General features: G+C 38.0%; 1 protein-coding gene and 2 pseudogenes across 1 annotated transcript in view; all 3 read right to left on the minus strand.

Moving 5' to 3' along the window:
• Positions 1–23,202, minus strand: part of LOC112918548 (phosphatidylinositol 3,4,5-trisphosphate 3-phosphatase TPTE2-like) — an 83,989-nt gene that overhangs the window by 56,362 nt on the left and 4,425 nt on the right. Inside the window, exons 4-7 of the mRNA XM_025996599.2 lie at positions 21,900–22,019; positions 20,099–20,198; positions 19,895–19,958; positions 19,075–19,139 (exon numbers count right to left, since the gene is read on the minus strand). Coding sequence (XP_025852384.1) covers positions 19,075–19,139; positions 19,895–19,958; positions 20,099–20,198; positions 21,900–22,019 — 349 coding nt within the window. The remainder of the gene's footprint in view (positions 1–19,074; positions 19,140–19,894; positions 19,959–20,098; positions 20,199–21,899; positions 22,020–23,202) is intronic.
• Positions 9,598–16,491, minus strand: LOC140593788 (oligosaccharyltransferase complex subunit OSTC-like; annotated as a pseudogene).
• LOC140593789 (calponin-2 pseudogene) lies at positions 16,955–17,957 on the minus strand (annotated as a pseudogene).

The following is a 23,202-nucleotide window of genomic DNA, read 5'->3' on the forward strand; positions in this document are numbered from 1 at the left end:
AACAAAACTACAAACAATATCACTGAAGAACACAGAAGCAAAAATTCTCAACAAAATATCAGCAAACCACATTCAACAATATATTAAAAGGAAGATTCACTACAATCAAGTGGGATTTATCCCAGGGCTGCAAGAATGGTTCAGTATTTGGAAATCAATCAGCCCAAGTCAACAAAACAAAGTATAAAAACCACATGATCATCTCAGTTTAAAACTGGAGAACTTTTCCTCTAAGATCAAAAACAAGACAAGCATGTCTACTCTCACCACTTTTATTCAACATATTCCTGGAAGCTCTAACCACCATAATCAGACAAGAAAAAAAAAATTGGCCTCGAAGTTGGTAGAGAAAAACTTTCTATGACTATCTGCAGATTATATGATATTATTCAGAGAAAACCCCATGGCCCCAATCGAAAAGCTATTAGAATAAATGAATTCAGTGAAGTTGCAGGATACATAATATAGATAAATTGATTTTTGTACACTAATAATCAAGTAGCAGAAAGAGAAAATAATTTTATTTGTAATTGCACCAAAAGAATAAAATACCTAGAAATAAACTTAACAAAGGCGGTAAAAGATCTGTATTCTGAAAACTATAAAGTGCTGATGAAAGAAATTGAAGACAAACCAGATTATAAGATATACTACAACGTGATTGTAATCAAAATAGTGTAGTACTGGCACAAAAATAGACACATAGAACAGATTAGAGAGCTCAGAAATAAGCCCACATTTAACAGGCACAACTAATCTAGGACAAAGGAGGCAAGACTACACACTGGGGAATAGACATTCCATTCAATAAGTGGTGCTGGGAAAACTAGACAGCTACATGCAAAAGAATGAAATGACCAGTTTCTTACACCATACACAAAAATAAACACATTGAATTAAAGACCTAAATATGAGACCTGAAGCCATAAAACTTCTTGAAGAAAACTTAGGCAATAAGTTGTTTGACATCAGCCATAGTAATATCTTTCTACATATGTGTCCTTAGGCAAGGAAACGAAAGTAAATATAAACAAATTGGACTGTTTCAAAATAAGAAGTTTTTGCATGGTGAAGAAAACCAGTGACAAAACCAAAAAGCCACCCTGTGAATGGAAGAAGATATGTGCAAATAATATGTCTGATAAGGAGTTAATATCCAAAATATATAAAGGAATTATACAAAGCAACACCCAAAAAATAAATGATTCAATTAAAAATAGGTAGAAAATCTGAAGACATTTTTTTCAAAGAAGACATAGAGATAGCCAACAGACACATAAAAAGATGCTAAATATCACTAATCATTAGGGAAATGCAAATCAAAACCACGAGCTATCACTTTATACCTGTTAGAATGGCTAAAATCAAAGACAAGAATTAAGTGTTAGCGAGGATGTGGAGATGTACACTGGTGATAGGAATGCAAATTGGTGCGGCCATTGTGGAAAAAGGTACAAAAGTCCTTTAAAAAATTAAAAATAGAATTACCATATGATCCAGTAATTTCACTACTGTGTTACCTAAAGAAAACAAAAACACGCATTCCAGAAGTATCTGTATCTCTGTTTATTGCAGCATTATTTGTAATAGCCAAGATATGGATACAACCCAAGTGTCTATCAACAGATAAATGGCTAAAGAAGAGGTGGCATATATATATACAAAGGATATCATTGAGCCTTGCTATTTGCAACAACATGGATGAACATAGAGGGTATTATGCTTAGTGAAGTAAACCAGACTGAGAAAGGCAAATACCATATTTTGAATCTAAAAATGAAATGAACAAAAAGAAGAGCCAGATCCATAAATACACTGAACAAACTGATATTTGCCAAAGGAGAGAAGGACTCAAGGATAGACAAAATACATGAAGGGGAATAGGAGAAACAGGCTTCCGTTTATGGAATGAGTTAGACACAAGGATAAAAGGTATAGCAACGTAATATAGTCAATGGTATTGTACTGGTGTTTTATGGTGACACTTCTATCACTAACTACACTTGTGATGGGCATAGTGTAACAGATAGACTTGTCAAATCACTATGTTGTATACCTAGAACTAATGTAACACTGTGTGTGTCAACTACACCTCAATTAAAAAAAAAAGGAACAATGAAGGTCAAGATCTCTCATCAACATATACAAAGAGTTGTAAATAAAATATTAGCAGATAGACAGTTGTAGTATAATAAATAACACATTAAGACCAGAGGGGTTTACTTCAGGAATAAAAAAGGTTGGCTTTACATTTGAAAATAACAGAAAAACCTTTGATTATCTCCATACATGTAGAAAAAGTATTGATAAATTCACTCATTCATGATTCAACTCCTAGTAAACTAGAAATAAATAAAAGTTTCTTGGATGCCTGGGTGGCTCAGTGGTTGACCATCTGCCTTTGGCTCAGGTCATGATCCCAGGGTCCTGGCATCAGGCTCCCTGCGGGGAGCCTGCTGCTCCCTCTGCCTATGTCTCTGCCTCTCTCTGCATGTCTCTCATGACTAGATAAATAAAATCTTTTAAAAATAAAAAATAGGGATTCCTGGGTGGCTCTGTGGTTGAGCATCTGCCTTCGGCTCAGGATATGATTCCAGCAGAAAGGGAGACAGAACATGAAAGACTCCTAACTCTGGGAAACGAACTAGGAGTGGTGGAAGGGGAGGTTAACACCCAGGGAGCACTGGGTGTTATTCTGTATGTTGACAAATTGAACACCAATAAAAAATAAATTTTTTTTTAAAAAAGGACATGATCCCAGGTCCTGGGATCAAGTTCCACATCAGGCTCCCCACAGGGAAACTGCATCTCCCTCCACCTATTTTTCTGCCTCTCTGTGTGTCTCTCATGAATAAATAAGATCTTAAAAAATAAAAATAAAAAAGAAAACTTTCTTAATTTGGTAAAGAGCAGCTATAAAAGGCCTCTAGAAAACACTATTCTAATAGTGGGATTTCTAATTCTTTCAATCTAAGTTTCAGAACAAGCAAAGAGTGTCTGTTCTTACTATTATTCAACATGACAGTGGAGGTCCTAGACAATTCAATAAAGAAAGAAAAAATAAAAAGCTTTCAAAATTAAGAAAGTAGTAATTTTACATGATTATATACATAAAAAGCCCAAGGAATACACAACTTATTAAAATGAATGCATGAATTAATTTTTTGTGACCATTTATTAATTCCAATGTTTTATTTTTTAAATTCTGGTGTATTTAATGCAGTGTTATATTAGTTTAAGGTGTACAAAATAGTGATTCAGCAGTTCCATATTAATATGGAATAGTGCTCATCAACATAAGTGTACTCTTAATCTTCTTTACCTATTTCACAAAACCCATGTGTTCTCTGTAATTAAGAGTCTCATTTTTGATTGGTCTTTCCCTCATCCCTTTGTTCATTTGTTTCTTAAATTCTACATGAGTAAAATCATATGGTAATTGTCTTTCTCTGACTGGCTTATTTTGCTTCACGTTATGCTCTCTAGATCCATTCATGTTGTTGCAAATGGCAAGATTTCATTCTTTTTATGGCTGAATAATATTCCACTGCATATATATATATATGCATATATGCAATGGAATATTATATATATAATATTATATTATATAATATAGATATACAAAATCTTTTTTATCCATCTATTGATGGATGCTTGGGTTGCTTTCACAGTTTGGCCATTGTAGATAATTCTGCAATAAAATAAGGGGTGCATATATCATTTTGAATTAGTGTTTCTGCTTTCTTTGGGTAAATACCCAGGAGGGTGATTCCTGGATCACAGAATATGTCTATTTTTTTATTTTTGAGGAACTTTCCATTGAACTTCCACAGCGGTTGTGCCAGTTTGCATTCCCACCAGCAGTGCACAAGGTTCCTTTTTGCCACATGATGACACAACATGAAGACTGGCAGAATAAACTCCACACAACTAATGTAGAGAAGAGACCACAACAAAGGGGGTAGGAAGGGCAGAGACACAGTCTGGAGCTAAGGAGACCCATACTACTGTCTGTAGGAGGAAGGGGTGCTGCAGGCATGGAGAAGGGAAAGAAACAAACTCTTACACCAGGGAGCCGATGTAGGGAAGATGAATCCCCAGAATATTTGGCTTTGAAAACCAGTAGTTTATTCATCTCAGAGCACATCCCAGAGGGACAGAGATTGCTGGAAGACTCCTTCAGGAACAAAGGAGCTGGCAGGTACCATTGCCCTGCCCTCCTTCCCCCATCATAAACAAATGGCCACCTGCAGGACCAGCACAGCTCTGATACTCACTACCTAACTGGCTAATACCACTGTCCCCTCTGAACCTCAGGCACATTATGGATCTGCCCCCTCTAATATGCTGTTTGACAGGGCCATCCAGATGGGTGCCACAAGCCTGGCAGTGTGAGAACAACCCCAACAGGGGCCAGCATCACTCTAAAGTAACTCCTGCTCTGGGGAAAGGGAAAGATAACCACAGACAACAGTCAAACTGTGGACCTAGCAGTAAGCTGGAAGCAGGCAGCTGGTCTGGATTGCTGGCCTGGCTCACCAACAAAAGCATTTCAAGGGACAAACAGCAAAAGCACCCTGCAGTTTGGTGCTATTGCATCTCTGGCAAACATCTGGTCTAACTTAACTCAAGCCCAAGATGGCCCCAGACTGCTGATTAATACCACAAAGAACAAACACTGCCCACAGCAGACAAAGGGAGCCACTGCAGATGACTGATGGAAAAAGTGGCCAAGACACCACAGGAGGGCACACACAACACACATTGGAGACATCCCTGAATTACCGGGTTCTGGTGAAGAGGGGACGCTAAACTGCAGAGCACTACAGGACCTCTTCTTCATAAGGCCATTATTTTCAAGAGTAGGGTATATAGCTGATTTTCTTAATATATAGAAATAGACACAGAGGAGGACAAAATGAGGAGACAGAGGAATATGTCCCAAATGAAAGAACAGGACAAAAAAATCACAGTAAGACACCTAATCAAAACAGAGATAAGTAATGTGCCCAATATGGCATTTAAAGTAATAGTCATAAAGATACTCAATGAGCTTGAGAAAAGAGTGGAGGACATCAGTGAGACCCTTAAAACAAAGAGGTAAAATAGAATCATCAGAGATGAAGAACACAATAATTGGAATTAAAAATACACTAGAGGGGGATCCCTGGGTGGCGCAGCAGTTTAGCGCCTGCCTTTGGCCCAGGGCGCGATCCTGGAGACCCAGGATCGAATCCCACATCGGGCTCCCGGTGCATGGAGCTCTGCTTCTCCCTCTGCCTATGTCTCTGCCTCTCTCTCTCTCTCTCTCTCTCTCTCTCTGTGACTATCATAAATAAATAAAAATTTAAAAAAATTAAAAATAAACCAGAATAAAAATACACTAGATCAAACAATAGGTTAGAAGAAGGAGAAGAATAAATCAGTAACCTAGAGGACAGAGTAATGTAAAGTACTCAAGCTGAGCAGATAAGAGGGAAAAAATGCAAAATCGGAATAGACTTAGGGAATTCAGTGACTCCATCAAGTATAATAGCACCCACATTACAGGAATCCCAGAAGGAGAAGAGAGGGGAAAGTGGGTAGAAAACTTATTTGAAGAAATTATAGCTGAAAACTTCTCGATTCTGGGGAGGAAACAGAAACCTGGATCCAGGAGGCACAGAGAGCCTCCCAACAAAATCCACCCAAGGAGGTCTACTCCAAAACACATAGTAATTACAATGGCAAAAATAGTGATAGAATTTCAAAAGTAGCAAGAGAAAAAAGAAAGTAGTTATATACAAAGAAAACTCCTTTAGATTATGTGTTGATTGTTTGTGGAAACTTTGCAGACCAGAAGAGAATGGCATGATATATTCAAAGTGCTGGAAGGAAAAAAACCTGCAGCCATGAATACTCTAGCAAGGCTATCCAGCAAGGAGAGAGTGTTTCCACGGCAAACAAAAGTTAAAAAAATTCACAACCACTAAACGAGCCCTACAAAAATGCAAAAGGGGACTCTTGTGGAAGAATGTAAGCAGGAGTAAGAAAAGTAGGAAGTACAAAGGCAGTTAAAGTAAGTATATCTACAAAAATCAGTAAGAAGACTAAAAAAATAAAAGGATGTAAATTATGACAACATATACCTAAAATGTGGAGAGAAGAGTAAAGAATGCATTCAAACTTAAGTGGCCATCAACTCAATGCGGTCTGCTATATGCAAAAGATGTTATATATAAACCTAATGGCAACTACAAATCAAAACTGGTAACAGATATGCAAAGAATAAAGGGAAAGAAATCCAAATATGTCTCTAAATAAAGTCAACTAATCATGAGAGAAGAGAGCAAGGGAAGAAAGGAACAAAAGCACTACAAAAACAACCACAAAACAAGTAAAAGATAACAATAAATACATATCCATCAATAATTACTTTCAATGTAAATGGACTAAGGGCTCCAATCAAAAGACATAAGCTGATGGAATGGGAAAAAAACCCCAAGACCCATATTTATGTTGCTTACAAGAGACTCATTTCAAACCTAAAGACACATACATATTGAAAGTGAAGGAATGGAGAATGCATGCAAATGGATATGAAAAGAAAGCTGGGGTAGCAACACTTATGTCAAACAAAATAGAGTTTTTTTTTTTTAACTTTTTATTTATGATAGGCACACAGTGAGAGAGAGGCAGAGACACAGGCAGAGGGGAAGCAAGCTCCATGCACCACGAGCCCGACGTGGGACTTGATCCCGGGTCTCCAAAATCACACCCTGGGCCAAAGACAGGCGCTAAACCGCTGCGCCACCCAGGGATCCCCTACAAAATAGAGTTTAAAACAAAGACTGTAACAGGAGACAAAGAAGGACACTCTATAATCATAAATGGAACAATTCAACAAGAAGATTTAACAATTGTAAATATTTATGCCCCCAACATGGAAGCAGCTAAATACACAAAACATCTAATAACAAAAATAAAGGAAGTAATTGATAGTATACAATAATAGCGAGGGACTTTACCCTCCTTACATCAATGGACTGATCATCCAAACAGAATATCATTAAGGAAACAATGGCTTTGGGTAACACATGGAACCATGTGGAATTAACAAATGTATTCAGAGTATTCCATACTGAAACAGCAGAACACACATTCTTTTCAAGTGCACATCGAACGTTTCAGAAGAGAGCATATATTAGGCTAAAAAGAAGTCTCAACAAATTCACAAAGTCCAAGTCATACCATACATCTTTTCTGACTATAACACTATGAAACTAGAAATCAAAAACAAGAAGAAATCTGGAAAGATCACAAATACATGGAGGTTGGATAACACACTACTAAACAGTGAATGAATGAATGAATCAAGAAATCAAAGAGGAAATTCAAAGATATACGGAGCAGAATGAAAATGAAACACAATAGTCCAAAATCTTTGGGATGCAGCAAAAGCTATACTAAGAGGGAAGTTTATAGCAATAAAAGCCCATCTCAAGTAGAAAAGTCTCAAATACACAACCTAACCTTATACCTAAAGGTATAAAATAAATAAAAGATTAGAGTAGAAATAAATGAAATAAAAACTAAAATACAATAGAGTAGATCAATGAAACCAGGAGCTGGTTCTTTAAAAAGATGAACAAAATTGATAAGCCTTTAGCCAGACTCATCAAAAAAAGGGAGGGGGCTTAAACAACATTAGAAATAAAAAGGAGAAATAACAGCTGACACCATAGAAATACAAAGGATTATGAGAGAATATTATGAAAAATTATATGCCAACAAGTTGGACAATGTAAAAAAGAAATGGATAAGTTTGTAGAACTCTATAATATATAACCTCTCCAGGGATCCCTGGGTGGCGCAGCGGTTTGGCGCCTGCCTTTGGCCCAGGGCGCGATTCTGGAGACCCGGGATCAAGTCCCACGTCAGGCTCCCGGTGCATGGAGCCTGCTTCTCCCTCTGCCTGTGTCTCTGCCTCTCTCTCTCTGTGTGTGTGACTATCACAAATAAATAAAAATTTAAAAAATTAAAAAAAAAAAATATATATATATATATAACCTCTCCAAATGAATCAAGAAGATAGAAAATTTGAACAGACCAATTATAAGCAATGAAATTGAATCAGTAATCAAAAAACTCCTAACAAAAGTCCAGGACCAGATGGCTTCACAGATAAATTCTACCAAACATTTTAAAAAGAGTTAATACCTATTCTTTTCAAAGTATTCCAAAAAATAGAAAGGAGAACTTCTACGAGGCCAACATTACCATGATACTCAAAACAGATAAAGATGCTACAAAAAAGAGGAGAACTATTGGTCAATAGCCTTGATAAAAAATAGATGCAAAAATCTTCAAGAAAATATAAGCAAGCTGAATCCAACAATACATTAAAAAAATCATTCCCCATGATCAAGTGGAATTTGTTCTCAGGATGCAATGGTGATATAATTTTTGCAAATCAATGTGATACATCACATCAGCAAGAGAAAGGATAAAAACTCACAATACAGTAGGTTTAGAGATAACATACTTCAATATAATAAAGTCTATACATGAGAAACTCATAGCTAATATCATATTCAAAGGTGGAAGACTGGGAGATTTTATGAATGAAGAGACTTCTGAGGAAAACAATCAAATGGATGAACTTCATATGTCTCAAGCTGAGAAAGATTTATATTCTGAAGGAAATAAAAAATACAGGCCTTGGAAGCAGCAATTCTAACTATCAGGAGACAAAAGAATGAGTAGGATCCAATACCAATAGAACTGGGGACATTCTCAGAATCATATATAGAAAAAGATGACAATGCTACAGAAATATTAGATGCAGTCCTCCTTTCATATACAGTCCTACTTTAACACTGTATGAATTTTTAATGTAATAAAGTAGACAATATTAGTTACACAAGATAAGCAGATTGTAAAATAAAGTACTTTACAGGATGAATTATAAAAGAGTTGTTCATATAGAACTGTGAATTATCAGCTGTTCTGGGTTTTCTTAGTACTGATTTTTGGGGAGGAGGCAGGGGGCCTCTCATTAAGTTAGTGGTTTATGTATATAGATTTTTTCAAAATTTAGAATTAGTTTTATTTTATTTATTAAAAAGGTTTTATTTATTTGAGAGAAAGAGAGAGGCTGTGTATATGAGTGGTGGGATAGGCAGAGGGAGAAGGAGAGAATCCTCAAGCAGGCTCCTCACTGAGGCCAGAGTCTGACCCAGGACTCAATCCCAGGACCCTGAGATCATGACCTGAACAAAAACCAACAGTCAGGTGCTTAACTGACTGAGCCACCCAGGTGCCCCTAGAATTAGATTTCTTTTTTTTAGAATTAGAATTTTTAAATAGAGGGATCAATTACTATTTTTAAACCTTTGTTTTTTTTTTGTTCTTTAATTAGAAAAATTATTTATTTCTGCTCCTTTCATACATCTTATTGTGCAGAAACAGTCTCACACATATCTGAATAATGTACTGTCACACTGTTTAAAGGCAAAGCACCATAGGTAAAGCTGATCAGAGTTCTCAGCTTATGGGGTCTCGCTTCCTGATTTTACATTAATTTTTGAAAGTCAGAAATGTCATCTTCACAAAATGTTAAGGGGGCTGTAAGAAATAATCACTTTATTCAATATTATAGTTGTGGAAATGGGAGTATATTTTCTTTAAGAAATGAAAAACTAAGAAGAAAATGCCACTAAACATCATTGGTGTGTCAGTACAGGCCAGCAGGAGAAATATTGTGAGAAATTTGTCTCTTTGATACCAAGAAGACATTCTAGTTCAAGCTTTAATATGATTCCTATTTCTCACGAGATGCTTCTTTTCTGCTGCTTCACTCTTTTTCCATATTTCACATCAGAGGATTGGTACAGCCTTTAAAACTTCATTAACAGGAGCAAATCCAATATCCACGGATTTCTTGTCAAAAGGCATTTTTTAACCCATCAGGTAGCCCGGCAGTTTCATTCTCCTGAATAGCCATGAAAAAACTCAATAGGACACAGACGAATCCAATGAATAGAAGAAGAAATCTTTTTTTTTTTTTTTTTTTAGAAGAAGAAATCTATTGAGTTTTGGAATGTTTGGTGCATTCGATCGGTCCGGGATTATGAAACCTAAACCTCCCATTGTAAACAGGAAGCTGGATGCAAGTCCTTCCATAATATACCGTCCATTTACTCTGTAGGCCAAGAAAGCTACTGGTCTCTGATGTCCATGTCCATCAGTCATAGAACCAACACTTGGAGGTTCAACAATAACATCATAAATTATTCCTCCGTGATGAGGAAGTAAGACACCACCACCAGAGCGTACACCGTCGTGGCCGAGGCATGTGCACCCAGGGCGGCTTCTTCAGCTTCAGGCTGGGGCATTCGAGCACTAAGAACGGGACGCGGTAAAGGTCTCCGTGGTGGTGGCGGCAGGGGTTTCTCTCCTATTTTTAAACCTTTGGAGAGTATTACATTTCGTTTATATATATGCCAGATAGCTTTTTGTCTTGTCTTTTTCTGAAAGCTCTAGTAGTTTTCATATTTTGGTCCAACATTTTACCATATGAATTATATGGTTTCAGGTTAGTTATATATTACTTATAACTATACATTACATATATGGTTCTCTTACATAAACAGGAAGATAGAAAAATTTTCCCTTAGGATAATATATGTATGTATTATATGTAATATAATGTAGTATATACCATATAATATATAACATACATAATATAGCCTGCAATATAATACATATTGTGTAATATAATATATAACATATATAACATGTTACAGGTTTATAGAAACTATTATATGTAATATACAACTCAATTATATATAATTATATATAAATTATCTAATTTATAATTTATAAATATGATTTATAGAATTCATAATTTATATATAATTACATAACAAACTAAAAATATATACTTTTATATATGCAGCCCGGGTGGCTCAGCGGTTTAGCGCCGCCTTCAGCCCATGGTGTGAGAGACCCGGGACCGAGTCCCACATCAGAGTCCCTGCATGGAGCCTGCTTCTGGCTCTGCCTGTGTCTCTGCCTCTCTCTCTCTCTGTGTCTGAGAATAAATAAATAAAATGAATAATAAATAAATAAATAAATAAATAAATAAATAAATAAATAAATTTATTCGTGAATAAATAAAATCTTAAATAAATAAATAAATAAATGAATAAATAAAATCTTTAAAAATATATATACTTACATGTTACATATGTTACATATTGTATATATTATACAAATTTGATTATATTCGCATATTGATATATACATGTTACATTTATATATTATATAACATGTACTATATTATATATATTTATATAACATATTATATTACATATATGTGCTGCCAAAGTGAGCATTATATAACATATTATATATAAATATACGTGTATTATTCTTAGAGGAAAAGGTTTTATTTTTCTGTTTCTATAAAAGATGAATTTGTATTATATATTCTATAAATAAATGTATATTTACATGTAATATATAACATACACTAAATGTATGTAACTGTATAATTTATATATGTAATTATATATTATATATTGTGTAGTATAATATATATTATATATAAATACACATATTATTCTAAGGGGAAAATGTTATATTTTTGTGTTTCTATAAGAGATGTGTATATATACAAATATATTTGCAATATGTATTTATAAATAGAATAAAATATACTATTTAATATTATTTGTAATTTTATATTATACAAAATTATGTACTATGCAGTATATATATTTAAATATGTACTATTCTAAGAGGCAAATGTTATTCTAATATATTAATATCAATTTATTATATAATATGTATAACTATTATCTAATATCTATTATATTATTATATATTATTGTATAAATATTCCAAGGGGGGAAATGCTTTATTTTTCTGTTTGTATAAGAGATGAATACAGTGGATACTTTTTTTCTATTGATAATGCTGGAGTTCATCTTTCTCAAGGCAGTTTCTTTCTGAGTATATATATTCCTTGACTTATGATGGGGTTAGGTCCCAACAAACCCATTTCAGGTTGAATATATTATGAGTCAAAAATACATTTAATACATCTAAACTATCCAACATCATAGGTTAGCATAGCCTACCTTAAATATGCTCAAAACACATTAGTCTACAGTTGGACAAGATCATCTAATATGAAACCTATTTTGCAATAAAGTATTGAATGTCTCATGTAATGTACTGAATACTGTACTGAATGGGAAAAACAAGAGTGGCTATAGAGGCACACAGTGGTTGTCAGGGTATGTAACTGTTCAACCTTATGATCATGTGGCTGACTGGGAATTGCAGCTGTTGAGAATATCACACCACAGATCACTAGCTTGAGAAAGGATCAAATTCAAACTTCAGACTATGAGGTCTACTGAATATTTATCACCTTCACACCATTGTATCACTTTCATATCACTGAGCCTTTTTATTTTTATTTTAAATTCAAGTTGGTTAACACATATGTAATATTGGTTTCAGGAGTAGAATTTAGTGATTATTGTTTGCATATAACACCCAGTGCTCATCCCAACAAGTGCCCTTCTTAATATCCATTACCCATTTAGCCCATCCCCTACCCATCTCCCCTCCAGCAATCCTCAGTTTGTTCTTTTAACTATAGAGTCTTTTATGGTTTGCCTCCCTCTCTGTTTTCTTTTAAATTTTTATTTATTTATGATAGTCACAGAGAGAGAGAGAGGCAGAGACACAGGCTGAGGGAGAAGCAGGCTCCATGCACCGGGAGCCCGACGTGGGAGTCGATCCCAGGTCTCCAGGATCGCGCCCTGGGCCAAAGGCAGGCGCCAAACCGCTGCGCCACCCAGGGATCCCCTCCCTCTCTGTTTTTATACTATTTTTCCTTCTCTTCCCCTATGTTCACATATAACATATATGTTTCTTAAATTCACATTAGAGATAATGGTTTTTATGGTTGTAAACAATTGCTTGCAAAATCATATTTGTCTTCTCTGACTTCTTTCTTTTTTTTTTTTTTAAGATTTTATTTATTCATTCATGAGAGACACACACACAGAGAGAGAGAGGCAGAGACACAGGCAGAGGGCAAAGCAGGCTCCATGCAGGGAGCCTAAAGCGGGACTCGATCCTGGGTCTCCAGGACCATGCCCTGGGCTGAAGGCAGGCGCTAAACCGCTGAGCCACCCAGGGATCGCCTCTCTGACTTATTTCACTTAGCATAATACACTCTAGTTCCATTCACATTGCTGTAAATCTTGCCAAGATGTCATTATTTTGATGGCTTAGTAATATTCCATTATATATATATATATATATATATATATATATATATATATATATATATATCATTCCATTGTAATATTGTAATTATTGTAATTGTAATATTCACCAATGGTATGTGTATATATATATATATATACACACACAGCATTCCACAGTTATATATATATATATATATATATATATGTATATATATATATCACTCCTTCTTTATCCATTCATCAAGGGACAATAGCCAAATTATGGAAAGAGTCCAAAAGTTGAACCTTTTAAAATCAGAGCCTGTCTATAATTCAAAATCTGCTCCTTGTGAAATCTTGGAAACTAAGTTGAAATATCAGGTTAAGCACATTCCAAGAAATCTGTTCAAACTAAAATTCTTCTATTGTTGTGGTGCTTGAGAAAAAGACTTCATGATTTATGAGAAAATGTGTTTTATCTTGGAAATTATGTTCAAACATTAGCTTACTGTTTTGCAGAATGAATACTTATTAAGCAGACATGAGACCATCTCAGAAGAACTGGGCAGGTTCACTGGTCTTCTGCTTGCTTTTCTAAACATTTGTGAATCTTATATGTTTCTAACATATTCTAGAGTATGCAAAGGTCAAAAGGATGAAATATACCATTGTACTGGAAGAATTAATGGTCATTTTAGTGATATAAACTAAATAACTAAGGTTTAGGGGTGCATATAAACCACCATAATTTGTATAACATTTTGAAGTGCACTAAATATTTTTAACGTGATTCTTCAACAGCCAGTATTCTTTTTTTATCAACATAAAACATAATGATTACTCAAAATGCATTATTTTTAATTCACATATTTAAAGGTATTTGTACAACTTCCTTGTCAAAATTACTGGCTGCCAAATTTATACCTATTTCTTCAACTATATCTTTTGATTTTTAAAAATTTCTGTAGGGTAGACGTTTAGAATGTAACACTTTTGCTGTCTTTGTAAAGTGGTGTATAATTGTATGACTTCTGTATATAAACTGAATGCTTGGGCTTTTTTTAATATAAAGATTTTATTTATTTATTTAAGAGCGAGAACGAGAACAAGAGCACACAAGCACGAATGAGGTATGGGCAGAGGGAGAGGGAGAAGCAAACTTCCCGATGATGAGGGACACCCCCCCAGCCCTCAGATTATGACCTGAACTAAAGGCAGCTGCTTAGCCAACTGAGCCACCCAGGTGCACCTGAATGTTTGGGCCTTTTTTTTTTTTTTTTTTTAAGATTTTATTTATTTATTTGCCAGAGAAAGAGGGAGAGAGCACAAACAGGGGAAGCAACACAGAGAGAGGGAGAAGCAGGCTCCCCACTGAGCAGGGAGCATGAAGTGGGGCTCAATCCCAGGATCCTGGGAAGGCAGACACTTAACCAACTGAGCCACCTAGGTGCCCCTGAATACTTGGCTTTTAATACAGGATTTTAGAAAGCAGTGAATATTAATGTTATAATGAATAAATATAAGTAATATGTAAATGTTGTAAGAACTGTACAACAATATTGAATGAACCTCAGATTTTAGGCATATAAAGCCAGCCAAAAAAAGATGTATTATATGATTCCACTTATGTGAAATTCAAGAAAAGGTAAAATGAATCTGTGGTAAAAGATGTTAGAATAATAATTACTTCCAGTGTATTGGGATATTGACTGAAAAAGAACAAGAAATGTTCTACATATTGATAGGGGTGTTGGTTACATGCATATACACCTATATATAATTTTATCAAGATCCACTTAAGTGCAATTTATAGTATTTGTTATGTCTTAACAAAAGCATAATTATATATGCATGTTTATATGTAGACTTAGGTGTATATATATATGTGTGTGTGTATACATCTGTATATAAGATATAATTACATCATATAACAGATACTACAAATTGCACTAATATGTACCAATACACATATGCAAACTTCTTTTTTTATTTTTTTTAAAGATTTATTTATTTATGATAGACAGACAGAGAGAGAGAGAGAGGCAGAGACACAGGAGGAGGGAGAAGCAGGCTCCATGCAGGGAGCCTGACATGGGACTCGATCCCGGGACTCCAGGATCACGCCCTGGGCTGAAGGCAGGCGCTAAACCGCTGAGCCATCCAGGGATCCCTGAAAACTTCTTAAATAATGGCTTTTAACTGGAATTTCAAACTAAATCTCATTTTATGTTTGAATTAAATAATTATGGTGAAAAAATTTAGATTTAGCCATCTGGACCTAGTTTAGATGACCGAAATTTTGTTGGTAACATCCAAAGTGTCATAGTCAGGAGCCAGTGGAATATATGCTTTCTTCTCTCCATGAAGCCTGATCAGGGCATTGACTTTGGCCACATCAATGTCACAGAGCTTCTTCACAGCCTGTTTGATCTGGTGCTGTTGGCTTTTTTTTTTTTTTTTTTTAATTATTTATTTATTCATGAGAGACAAAGAGAGGCAGAGGGAGAAGCAGGCTCCATGCAGAGAGCCTGACATGGGACTCAATCCCAGATCTCCAGGATCACGCGCTGGACTGAAGGTGGCGCCAAACAGCTGAGCCACCCGTGCTGACTACGGTGCTTGTTGGCTTTGACATCCACAATGAACACAAATATGTTGATGTCTTCTATTTTCTTCATGGCTGACTCAGTCAGTAGTCAGGGGGAACTTGATGGCACAGTGGTCGAGCTTGTTTCTCCTAGGGGCACTCTTTTGAGGATATTTGGGCTGCCTTCAGAGATGTAGTGTCTTGGGCTGTCAGAATGTAGGTGATCTGTGGGTCTTCTTTCTTTGGTGACTGTGGACATCTTTCAGCACCACGTTTTTGACCTTCAAAGCGTTTGCCTTGGTTTTAGGAGGGTAAGGGGCTTCTTTCTTTGTCTGGTGCCATCCTCATTAGAGGATGAAATAATTTCACCCACAAACTCTAAAGCAGTATGCCTCCACTATAACTCCACCTAAGAAAACTTATTTTATTTATTTTATTTTTTCCTAAAAAGAGGTTTTTATTGCCTTTGGTCCACAGTCACATTTCACATGATCTCTTGGTTGGGCTGCTGGATGGGGGCCAGTCCCTGGGGAGGACCTTCGCTGGGGGTCCCTGTGCAGTACTTGGCAGAGGAATGAGGACAAGTAGGGGGTTGGGGGTGGAGCGGAGGGGGACCTCCGGTGGCTTTGCCTCAACCACTCGGACCTCTGTCATTCTGCCCGGGGCCTCAGTTTCCCCACCAGCCCTTGGGGGCAGTGCTAAAGAAATCCGGTCCCTCACAAGCCCTCAAGTGATTCAGGCCATGGCCCAGCCCTCCCCTTCCTTCCACCCCCACCCCTACCACTGCCCTGCAAAAGAACATAATTTTTCTTTCATTAAAACTGCCTGAAACTTCTGTGGGTACAGAAACCACAAACTGATCAGAGAAAAGGGAAGGGAAAGAGAAGCAACCGGAAACCATTCAGGGCTGGTCCCAGCCCGCGGGTGTCTTCCCACCCCCCCCACCCAGCTCAGCCCCAAGCCTGCTGGCAGATCTGCGACGGGAACCTTGGCAGGCAGACCCCCGCGTGCCCCGGTACCCCTGCCCCACAGGCCTTGGGCGGGCAGCGCGCAGACAAGGAGAAAATCAAGATGAAAAACAGAAGAACCCCGACACCGCCCAGACTGATGTGGGGAGGCCCCCGCAGGGCGCCTCAGTAGTCGGCCTCCTCCTGCGGGTAGGGGGTGCGCTCCGGGGCCTCCCCGGGTCTGGGCCGCCGCCCGCAGCCCTTGCAGCCCCATGCGCCCCCCGGCCCTGCGGGCAGTACTTGGGGTCGTAGATCTGCCGGCCCAAGCCGAAGACCTGGCCACTCTGGTTGGCGCCCGAGTGTAGCCCATCTGCAGGGACATGGAGGAGTTGTCGCACTTGTCCGTCCCCAGCTTGGTGTCCTAGATGTGCCGCCGGGTCCCGGGAGCCGTCATGCCCACCTGGCTGGCACACTTGTTTGTGCCCATCTGGAGGCTGATGGTTGAGTGGTCCCTGGGGGGCAGGATATGGTTCTTGGGTTCGTACAGATGCCTTCGGGTGCCGTAGGCCGTCATGCCCAACTGGCTGGCACATTTGTTGGTGCCGATCTGGAGCCCGATGACGCACTGGCCAGCTTCTGGTGGCGTCGTCGAAGTTGCTCCTGCTTCTCCGAGTATTTGACCCCAATGTCCACGCCACTCTGCAGCCCCTGCGTCTTGGCCTTCCCCGCCAGGGTGAGAAGAGACACCTGCACCTGGGTCATGTTCCCGCTCTCAAACAGGTCGTTGGCCTCCAACAGGTCCACGGGGTTCATGCCGTAGCTGACCATGGCCTTGATGAAGGTGGACAGGTTTTCCAGCTGGTGCCAGTTCTGCAGGGAGCGGTTGATCTTGTGGACGGAGCCTGGCTGCAACTTGCTCATGAGTGTGCACAAGATGACTCTGTCTTTCAGACCTTTCTGGAAGTCGGGCCGGATGGAGAGGCCCGTGAGCCCCTCGATCCAGCTGCGGAGCTCCGCCTCCTTCTGGGGGTCATACTTGGACAGCAGACGGTTCTTGACCTCGGCGGACAGCCGATACGAGGGCCCCTTATTGAACTGCATGGAGCTCACGGCCGGCGGGACCGGACGGGACGGGTGGCCGGCGGGACGGAGGGGCGGAGGAGGAGAACACATATTTTAGGATATCTTTTATTTATTTATTTATTTATTTATTTATTTATTTATCTATTTATTTATTTATGATAGTCAGAGAGAGAGAGAGAGAGAAAGAGAGAGAGAGAGGCAGAGACATAGGCAGAGGGAGAAGCAGGCTCCATGCAGGGAGCCCGATGTGGGACTTGATCCCGGGACTCCAGGATCGCGCCCTGGGCCAAAGGCAGGCGCTAAACCGCTGCGCCACCCAGGGATCCCGAACACATATTTTAAATAAGAATTCTCATCTTTCTCTCCTATGCTAGACTATAAAAATGTCCATAATTTGTTGCAATTCTTGCCATCAAGAAATGCAGTCTGTTCTGCTCCTTGAATCTGGACTGAATTGTAATTTGCTTTGTATCACAGAATGAGGTAGAAGCCACATTATACTAGTTTTGAACCTGCTCCATCAGGGCTATGCATTCTTTTGCTTGCTGCTTATGGGATCTCTGACACCACCACCATAGGAACAAGCCTGAATTAGTCTGCTGGAGTGTGAGACATCACATGGAACCATCCAACCATTTAATTTTTTAATTTTTTAAGATTTTATTTATTGTTTGCTTATTTAGAGAGAGCACACACATGCAAGTGAGCAGGAGGAGGGGCAAAAGAAAAGAGAGAAAAACCTCGAGCTGGCTCTGTGCTGAGTGTATGAAATCCAACACAGGTCTCCATCTCATGACCCCGAGATCATGACCTGAACTGAAACCAAGAGTCAATGCTCAACTGACTAAGCCACTACCCAGGGGCCCCTCCGACCGTGCCATTTTAGAATAGCTGATCCTCAGATGCCAACCAAGTAGCTGCCCACAGATGTATGCATTAATCCAGATTGTCAAACCTGTCCCTGACCAGCAGAACCACCCACTTAAGCCCAACCCAAATTCACAAACCACACTATCATGAACTAAGAAAATGGTTTGTGCTATAAGTCACTAGGTTTTTTGGTGGTTCATTACATAGCAACTGCTATCAATCCATTATAATTCTTTACCTGAGAGAGTAAACTTGAAACACTATGGGCTAATGTTAAACTTATGACTCCACAGCCTATGTTTACTGAGAATTATGAGTATTTGTTAAATACCCTTACCTTAATGGGATTCCTGTAGAAAGACTCCTTTCCAGAAGATGGGAATGACATGGCAATAATACGCTCTGGAAGTCAAAATAGTCACTATTATGAATGTCATTATAAATATGAAACAATATATGAGAACTTATATATAATCAGACTCCTTTTTCATAGAAAAGGACTTTCTGGATTGAGAATGATAGGGAAAAAAGCTACCTCTCAGGATAATGAAGATAACATATTAAATTATCCAGTATAATCACCATTAAACTTACATAATGTTCCTAAGAATCAAATGATTCCAGCCATATGGGACAGATTTGTGTTGACTGGTCATGAGAATTTATTTCCTATTTAAATACCAAAGAAAATAAATAAATAAGTGCATACATACATACATACATACATACCAAAGAAAAATGAGAGATCTGAGCTCCAGCAATGGAGGGAACTCCCAGGGTGCCTTTCAGTGCTCCTGACTCAGAAAACTGAGACCCCTTATTCATTAGGGTTTTAGAAAGAGAACAGGTCTGTCTGAAATCCTTGTGACCCAGGAAAACTTCTAGAACTCAAATTCTAAACCAAACAAAGGAGCCAACTGGAAATCCATTCAATTTCCTGTATGGTATCAGTCCTGATTTAAGAGGACAATGCAGATTTTCCATTGTCAGGGGTAAACTACAAATATATTGTGCTACCATAGAGGCTCATGTCTTCATGGACAAAGAATGCTTTGAAAGAATATGACTTAGAAAAAGGAAGAACAAAATGAACATTATTCACACACCAGAAAGATCTGAAGTTAATATAAGTAAATCAACAGTTAAACTTTACAAACCAGTAACATAAGTGAGGTCTAAGTCAAATCCATCCTTTTTGTATCGCCGTTTGTTTCCTGAAACCTGAGAGTTTAAAACAATCATTAATTTGTAGCACAAAAATCCACATAAAAATAAAGACTATTATATAGCTATCTATAACCCTTGTCAGTATTTCCTGAAACAAATATTTTCTGAATCATAAACATGTTTTGTCTGCTTACCATTCTTCTGGTCAGCATTTCAAGATGTCTCTTTTGATGAGCCAGATGAAAAACTCTTATCAGAATGATAAGTCGTAGAGGTCGAAATAAAATTGTCAATCTAATAGCAAAAAGATTCATCTTTGCTTTAGAGACAGGATTTTGCCAACATGGATCAAGTCTAGAGCTGTAGTTCTTAACCAGGGGTGATTCTGCACACACACACACACACACACACACACACACTCACAAACCCTCACTAAGCCTCCTATCCACCCACTTACAGGATACTTGGCAATGTCTGGGATATTTTTGGTTGTCACATTGTGTATGAGGGTGTGCTACTTGTATCTAGTGGGTAGAAGCCAGGAATGCTGTTAAACACCAATCAATGACAGGACAATCCTTCTAACGAACTATCTGGTCCAAAGTATTAATAGTGCTGAGGTTGAGAAACTCTGGTAGAAAGAAATAGTTATATGAATTTGTCGCTTACACTTCTGTGATTCAAGATGAGCATTTTTTCAATCATTTTCTCAACAAAAGGTTCATTTCCCATCAAAAGATTTTCCCATAAGAAGGGCTCTTGTTCACTTTTGTTATTCCCATCAGTAACAGAGGCTCATTATACCTGCTAAAATATATCAGGCAGGCAGCAGATTGAGATACTTCCCAAGTGTGCTAGCTGGTGTCTCTCTTCCCATCAGGACAAAAAACAAAAACAAAAACAAAAACAAAAACATGATGGCAGAGAATTGGCAGCAGAGAATTGGCAATTTGGATATATGCTTTTCTAACTTGAGTGTACATATGATTCAGTAGGTCTGAAGTGGGGTCTGAGGTGTTTTTCTTCTCGCATTTCTAGTAAGTTCTTAGGTGATACTGAGGCTGTCAGCCTGAGGACCATACTAGATCCAGTTATTTTAAAACAACTGCAAGCCTGTCATATAATATCAAATTTTGTTGGGACCTGAATTTAAGTCCTGAGCTGCTGGAGTACAGGAAGAAGCAAGCTGTTGGACTAATGAGTGAGCTGCCTAACATCTGTATCCCAATATACACTTGCTCCTTTTATTCCATTGCCACAGTAGCAAGAGGAAGAACAGGGGTGGGGAACCTGGGGGGAGGGAGCCATCAGTCTCTCATACACATTTCAGTTTCCTGATACCTAAACAGTTCTAACTTTGCCTCAGCTTTCCTCATTTTAGCCATACTGCAAAATTCCACCTCCATGATGTTACCTATGTTACCTTGTTTTCTGTTCCATTTGCTCTTTCTTAGAGCATGGGTTGACTTGGTAATTACTTTGGGATGCTTCTCATAGCAGTACAAAATAGCTTTACATGTTTTTAAAAAATGAATCAAACTTACTCTTCTACTTGTACTTGAAGAAGATTTGAGTCACTCAAATTTTTAATATGCTCAAACTAACTGATTTATCCTCTTGATTACAGGAAAAACCCATGTGTCAGGAACTTATGATTGAAGCTCAGTGGGAATTCAGTGGGAATTTCAAAAAGTAGAGAAGTTAAAGTGAGCACAATAGGCAAAGTCCCAAGTCTCTTCCTTAGGGGCTCCATGTTCTTTAGTCAGCTAAAGGTACTGAATCTATACACCCTTTACTCTTCCTTAAATAAAACCATTTTTTTTTGTTTCCAAATACTTAAATTTACCAAAATATTTCCTTTTTGGCAGCTTTTTTGGCACAGAATCAGCACATTCAGACTTAGAAAGATTATAAAAAAATAGAACTACAGAAGAGACCCTCCCCAGAAATAGAAAAAAATTAAAACTTTAAGAGAAATGAACATATGTTTCTTACCTGGGAATAGTTTTAAGAAACTTAAAGTCATAAAACATATAAATTATATCAATCAGTAGAGTCACTACAATAATGACAGCATCTAAGTAGTTAAGTATATCAGAAAAATATCGTTGAATCCTGTAGTATAAAACAACAAAAAATAGTAGTTTATGCTCTCCCAATGAAGAGATAGGAATATTTTAAGAAATTATTTGACTCATCCTATTAAGAATTCTACTTTAATGGATTCTTTAAAATGCATACAAGACTAGACTAAGGGGGAAAACATCCAAATTCTATCTTATTTTATACATACAAATGACAAAAGCATCAATATGGCAATTTAAGTATAGTAAAAGATATAACCAAACCACCGAACAAGAGGCAAGCATTCCCTTCACATGTTGGGTGAGAAGGGTGGGCTGTGTGGCAGGACTACTGAACAACAGAAATTAAATGTGTCATAGCCCTAGAGCAACTGGGCTGTGAGGAGTATGTAAGAGAAATTTGTGAGAGGGAGACAGGTCTAGTAATTTAGCTTGCAAACTCATCATCTGGCTTTGTGCCTACATAGAATTCCAGGAGGCTTGTGGCCTCTCCCGTGCAAAGCTGAACTTCCATCCACTTTGCCTTCCTCCCCAACACTGGCTCCTTCAGCCAAGAGCACAGGTGCTCAAGGGAACCCTTCTTCCAATTTTGGGGTAGCCCCTCTCAGACTCTGAGTAACCTGGGTAAAAACTGTCCTTGGTTCCAAAGTATAAGTTCAGCAGGAGTGGAGACAAGTAGCCTTCTGAAAAGCTTTGGATGAAATGAGGCTGGGGAGTTAGTCCCTGACTCCCACAGCTGACATGTTCCAGGGCTTGGCTCACTTCATTCACCTTTTCATAAAGCCAGCAAGCAGAGAAAATTAACTGCTGCCTCACCACCAAGCTTCATCAATGGAATAAAGATGCCTCAGGTCTTTTGTGTACCTTACCACAAATTTTTATTTTAACTGAGGTAGAAGGTTTTCATGATCTATTATCTAGTATTTGATATGCTGTCAGCTTTTATTTAGATTCAACTCTTCCTGAGATTTAGATTTATACTTCACACACATGTTCCTCTTGATAACGTGCATGCATGCACATTCATTGCCTGGCCCTACTCTACAAACGCTTTAAACATTACCTGTTAAAGGATCTACAACACATTGCTACAAACTAGAGTGCCAGTTGCAACAATAATATTAAAGCCTAATCTAGTTGAAATTGGGATTTGGATTACTTTCTTGTTGACTATGCCTCAGAGGAGAATTATTCTGATAAAGAAGGACACATTT

Source organism: Vulpes vulpes, chromosome 9 (assembly GCF_048418805.1).
Source record: "Vulpes vulpes isolate BD-2025 chromosome 9, VulVul3, whole genome shotgun sequence".
Classification (NCBI taxonomy): domain Eukaryota; kingdom Metazoa; phylum Chordata; class Mammalia; order Carnivora; family Canidae; genus Vulpes; species Vulpes vulpes.